Raw genomic sequence first — 6000 nt, forward strand, 5'->3', positions numbered from 1 at the left:
TTAATCTGGCTCAGGTCCCGCCTGGGTGCGAATACGGAGAACATTTACATCCAAATCGAAGCGCGGGACCGCAGATGCCGCAGATCCGGAATAAAGACCCAAACTGTCGGCAAAGTTCAGCAGGTCTGGCAGCAATGGTGGAGAGAGAAAGGCAGTTAACGTTTCCAGTCCGTGTGGCTCCTCTTCGGAGCTGAAGACACGTCAAAGCACGAAAGGTTTTAACTGTTTAAAAACGTCGCTGGGGTGGGTGAGGTCAAGTGGAGCAAAAAGGTAAGGACACGGTTAGGTGGAGGTGTCATGGAGCAAGAAGCAAAGGGAGTGGGGAAGGTAGTCATAAAAGGAACAAAGCACTGGCCCAGAGTAGGTGTTAATAGCAGAATACGGGTCAGCCCTGTCTGAAAGCAAAATAGCAGAATGTGTTAAAAGCAGAATCAAGGTCAGCGCTGGCCAAAAGCAATACACAAGAAGATGATACAGACTGGTGGGGTGGGTGAGGTCAAGCAGAGCAGAAAGGTAAGGACAGGGATAGGTTAGAGAGCGGTGGAGATTGAGTGACAAAGATGACACAGAACAAGAGGCAAAGGGAGCGGGGAAGGTAGTCGTAAAGGAACAAAGCACTGGCCCAGAGTAGGTGCGAATAGCAGAATACGGGTCAGCCCTATCTGACAGCAAAGTAGCAGAACGTGTCAAAAGCAGAATCAAGGTCGGCGCTGGCCAAAAGCAAAGCATTAGAACAAGATATAGACTGGCAGGTGTGGAGGAGGGCGGGGGCAAGATAAAACGCAGGAGAGAGTTCACGGTCTGAAATCGTCGAACGCAATGTTAAGTCTGGAAGGCTGTAAGGTGCCTCATCGAAAGACGTGAGCATGAGGGCAGAGGCGCGAATGGAGTAAGACCAAACTAAGGAGAGTGCGAGCGAAGCCCTGCTTCATCTGGATAGAGTTCGGACACCATTTAGATATATAAAGTCTTAGAGGGTAGAAAAACATCCCCAAATTACCTTCACCCAGGAGCAAATATCAAAATATCGCGCCACGTGAGGGGGTATTAGGGACTGGCAGCCAAAAGCTGGTTCAGAGGGCTCGATTTTAAGGAGCGTCTTCAAGGAGGGGAGAGAGAGAGAGAGAGAAAGAGAGAAAGAGAGGGAGCGAGAAGCGGAGGTGTTTAGGGAGGGGATTCCAGAGTTCGGGAAGCCCCCAGGCAGCTGAAGGAACGGCCGCCGATGCCGGAGAAATGGGAACCTGGAGGTGGGAGAGAGGCCGGAATTTGAAATGAACCCCAGTGTTTAGTTGGGATCTTTCTGCCCTTGTTCAGTGGGACGGGTCTCCATTCTGTGGTGTCTAAAAGATCTCGCGAGGTAGCGAGGGGCGCTGGTGGAGTGAGGGCCGAGGGACTCGGAGGGCGGTCATACACTGCGCTAGGCGCGTGCATTACAGTCAAGGGAGTCAAGGTCAAGGCGCAGGTACGCCAAGCAACTGGGGTGGTCAACGGTACGCGTTGGCCTCCGTTGAGAGGTGGGTTTGGAGTCGAAGAGTAGGGAAGGTCTTGCTGCACTTGTACACCGCTCTGGTGAGACCACGCCTGGAGCGGTGGGTTTGGTTTCGGCCCCCTTACCCAAGGAAGGCCCGAGAGTTGGGGGGGGCGGGGGGGAGGCAGTGAAGGATCACGGGGCTGATTGCCGGGATGAGGGGGATTGTCCTGCGCTGGAGGGGAGGGGGTGCGGGGGGGAGAGAGATCGAGCGGAACAGGCCCGACGTTCTCTGGAGTTCAGAAGAACGAGAGGCGATCTCACTGGCACGTCTGAAACTCTGAGGGGGTCGATGCTGAGAGGCTGCTAACGCACCTCCAACCCCAGCTGGAGAGTCCAGAACTGGTTGGGGGGGTGGTGGTCACAGTCTCAGGAGAAAGGCTCAGCCATTGCAGACTGAGACGGGGGGAGAGATTTCCTCGCTCGGAGGGTTGGTGAATCTTTGGAATTCTCCACCCCGGTGGATGCCCCGTTGGTGAGTATATCCGAGGCTGCGAGAGTGATAGGATTTCGGGCGCTGAGGGATGGGGCGGGGAAAGTGGAGTTGAGGTTGGAGATCTGCCGTGATCTTACTGGATGGATGGGAGGGGGGGGGCAGGCTCGAGGGGCCAAATGGCCTCATCCTGTGCCTGTTTCCTACCGGTCACAATGAAGAGGCAGTAACCATGAGGGCGGGAGGTGAAGATAATTTTTTTCGAACACTTACCGGGGCAGTTCAGCTCATCAGAATAATCTCCACAATCGTTGGAGCCATCACAAGTCCAGGACTCCAGGTAGCAGAGGGAAGTGCGCTTACACTTCAGGAATGAATCAGCTTTGACACCGAGTTTGAAGTAGTGACTACAGTCAGTGATGGCAGCTGCAGAGAGGAGAAACAATGGGAGGAACCTCAACGGGAATTCTCTCGTTCCACTTCCGACTTCCGATTAAATATCTAATCACCTTCAAAAACAAACCTTCTGCATGCACGTCAGCGCTGACCCTCCGACAGTGCGACGCTCCCTCGGCGCTGACCCTCCGACAGCGCGGCGCTCCCTCGGCGCTGACCCTCCGACAGCGCGGCGCTCCCTCGGCGCTGACCCTCCGACAGCGCGGCGCTTCCTCGGCGCTGACCCTCCGACAGCGCGGCGCTCCCTCGGCGCTGACCCTCCGACAGCGCGGCGCTCCCTCGGCGCTGACCCTCCGACAGCGCGGCGCTCCCTCGGCGCTGACCCTCCGACAGCGCGGCGCTCCCTCGGCGCTGACCCTCCGACAGCGCGGCGCTCCCTCGGCGCTGACCCTCCGACAGCGCGGCGCTCCCTCGGCGCTGACCCTCCGACATCGCGGCGCTCCCTCGGCGCTGACCCTCCGACAGCACGGCGCTCCCTTGGCGCTGACCCTGCGACAGTGTGGCGCTCCCTCAGTACCGACCCTCCGACAGTGCGGCTCTACTCAGCGCTGACCCTCCGACAGTGCGGCTCTCCCTCGGCGTTGACTCTCCAACAGTGCGGCGCTCCCTTAGTGCTGACCCTGCGACAGTGCGGCGCTCCCTCAGCACTGACCCTCCGACAGCGCGGCGCTCCCTTAGCGCTGACCCTGCGACAATGCGGCACTCCCTCAGTACCGACCCTCCGACAGTGCGGCTCTACTCAGCGCTGACCCTCCGACAGTGCGGCGCTCCCTCGGCGCTGACCCTGCGACAGTGCGGCGCTCCCTCAGCACTGACCCTCCGACAGCGCGGCGCTCCCTTAGCGCTGACCCTGCGACAGTGCGGCACTCCCTCAGTACCGACCCTCCGACAGTGCGGCTCTACTCAGCGCTGACCCTCCGACAGTGCGGCGCTCCCTCGGCGCTGACCCTCCGACAGTGCGGCTCTCCCTCAGTACCGACCCTCCGACAGTGCGGCTCTCCCTCAGCGCTGACCCTCCGACAGTGCGGCTCTCCCTCAGCACTGACCCTCCGACAGCGCGGCGCTCCCTCAGCACTGACCCTCTGACAGTGCGGTGCTCCCTCAGCACTGACCCTCCCACAGTGCGGCGTTCCCTCAGCACTGACCCTCCGACAGTGCGGTGCTCCCTCAGCACTGACCCTCCCACAGTGCGGCGCTCCTTCAGCACTGACCCTCCCACAGTGCGGCGCTCCCTCAGCACTGACCCTCCCACAGTGCAGCTCTCCCTCAGCGCTGACCCTCCCATAGTGCGGCTCTCCCTCAGCACTGGCCCTCCGACAGTGCGGTGCACCCTCAGCGCTGACCCTCCCACAGTGCGGCACACCCTCAGCGCTGACACTCCCGCAGTGCGGCGCTCCCTCAGCACTGACCCTTCCGCAGCGCGGTGCTCCCTCAGCACTGACCCTCCCGCAGCTCGGCGATCAAGGGTCCGGAGCGGGCCGGAGAGGCCTGATCTGCGGGTCAGCGAGTGCCACTGGCAGAGGGAGCGTGAGCGATGTCAAGACAGGCTGACAGAGACGTCGCCAGAGCGCAGTGAGCTTTGACGGTGAGTCGGAGAAGTTGGGGCTCTGGACCGGTCACTCCTCGCAGTAGCAGTAACGGCGCTGCACTCACTGCAGTTCATTTCATCGGAGGCATCCTCGCAGTCCACTATCTGGTTGCAGCGAGTCGCGTTGCCCACACAGGATCCATCCTGACATCGGAACTCGCTGGCCGCACACGTAGTTTCTGAAACACAAAAATCAGGGAGCGATTTAGCAACGGCAAGTGCATGAATGTGGGAACAGAAGGAGGCCATTCAGCCCCTCCTCCTCCTCCAGCCTGTTACACAGGAACAGGAGGAGGCCATTCAGCCCCTCCTCCTCCTCCAGCCTGTTACACAGGAACAGGAGGAGGCCATTCAGCCCCTCCTCCAGCCTGTTACACAGGAACAGGAGGAGGCCATTCAGCCCCTCTTCCTCCTCCTCGAGCCTGTTACACAGGAACATGAGGAGGCCATTCAGCCCCCTCCTCCTCCTCGAGCCTGTTACACAGGAACAGGAGGAGGCCATTCAGTCCCCTACCCCTCCTCGAGCCTGTTACACAGGAACAGGAGGAGGCCATTCAGCCCCTCTTCCTCCTCCTCGAGCCTGTCACACAGGAACAGGAGGAGACCATTCAGCCCCTCTGGAGCCTGTTACACAGGAACAGGAGGAGGACATTCAGCCCCCTCCTCCTAGAGCCTGTTACACAGGAACAGGAGGAGGCCATTCAGCCCCTCCTCCTCGAGCCTGTTACACACAGGAACAGGAGGAGGCCATTCAGCCCCTCTGGAGCCTGTTACACACAGGAACAAGAGGAGCCCATTCAGCCGCTCAGCTCCCCCTCCAACAACACTCACCGTTGCAAAAGGCTTCATCGGAATTGTCCCCGCAGTCGTCCAGCCGGTTGCACCACTTGCTGTTCGGCAGGCATCGGCCGTTCACACATCGCTTGTAGCCCTTTCGACACTTCCGGTTCTCTGCAAACAGTTCATTCAGAGAGTAGTGTTTTTCAATAAACGGGGCAGTCGCGATGAACAGACCCCTTTGCTGGTACACAGGAACGGGGAGGGGAGGCATTCAGCTCCCCCCTCCTCCTCCTCGAGCCTGTTACACAGGAACAGGAGGAGGCCATTCAGCCCCTCTCCTCCCTCCTCGAGCCTGTTACACAGGAACAGGAGGAGGCCATTCAGCCCCTCCTCCTCCTCGAGCCTGTTACACAGGAACAGGAGGAGGCCATTCAGCCCTTCCTCCTCGAGCCTGTTACACAGGAACAGGAGGAGGCCATTCAGCCCCTCCTCCTCCTCGAGCCTGTTACACAGGAACAGGAGGAGGCCATTCAGCCCCTCCTCCCTCCTCCAGTCTGTTACACAGGGACAGGAGGAGGCCATTCAGCCCCTCCTCCCTCCTCCAGCCCGTTACACAGGAACGGGAGGAGGCCATTCAGCCCCTCCTCCTCCAGCCTGTTACACAGGAACAGGGGGAGGCCATTCAGCCCCTCCTCAAGCCTGTTACACAGGAACAGGAGGAGGCCATTCAGCCCCTCCTCCTCCAGCCTGTTACACAGGAACAGGGGGAGGCCATTCAGCCCCTCCTCAAGCCTGTTACACAGGAACAGGAGGAGGCCATTCAGCCCCTCCTGGAGCCTGTTACACAGGAACAGGAGGAGGCCATTCAGCCCCTCCTCAAGCCTGTTACACAGGAACAGGAGGAGGCCATTCAGCCCCTCCTCCCTCCTCCAGTCTGTTACACAGGGACAGGAGGAGGCCATTCAGCCCCTCCTCCTCCAGCCTGTTACACAGGAACAGGGGGAGGCCATTCAGCCCCTCCTCAAGCCTGTTACACAGGAACAGGAGGAGGCCAATCAGCCCCTTTATTTCTCCACTCAATGAGACCGTGACTGACCTGTGACCTAACTCCATCTCCCCAACCTTCGCCTCGTAACCCTCGATACCTGTGACTAACGAAAGTGTCTCTACCTCGGATTTAAAATCAATCGATCCGGCATCGATTGCCGTTAGCAG

The 6000-nt window shown here is 59.5% G+C and overlaps 1 protein-coding gene across 1 annotated transcript in view; it reads right to left on the minus strand.

The window, feature by feature from the left end:
- LOC121273234 (low-density lipoprotein receptor-related protein 1-like) overlaps positions 1–6000 on the minus strand; it is a 428870-nt gene that overhangs the window by 109342 nt on the left and 313528 nt on the right. The window contains exons 48-50 of the mRNA XM_041180254.1: positions 4837–4956; positions 4071–4184; positions 2235–2387 (exon numbers count right to left, since the gene is read on the minus strand). Coding sequence (XP_041036188.1) covers positions 2235–2387; positions 4071–4184; positions 4837–4956 — 387 coding nt within the window. The remainder of the gene's footprint in view (positions 1–2234; positions 2388–4070; positions 4185–4836; positions 4957–6000) is intronic.

The sequence above is a fragment of the Carcharodon carcharias genome, chromosome X (genome assembly GCF_017639515.1).
Source record: "Carcharodon carcharias isolate sCarCar2 chromosome X, sCarCar2.pri, whole genome shotgun sequence".
Lineage (NCBI taxonomy): Eukaryota > Metazoa > Chordata > Chondrichthyes > Lamniformes > Lamnidae > Carcharodon > Carcharodon carcharias.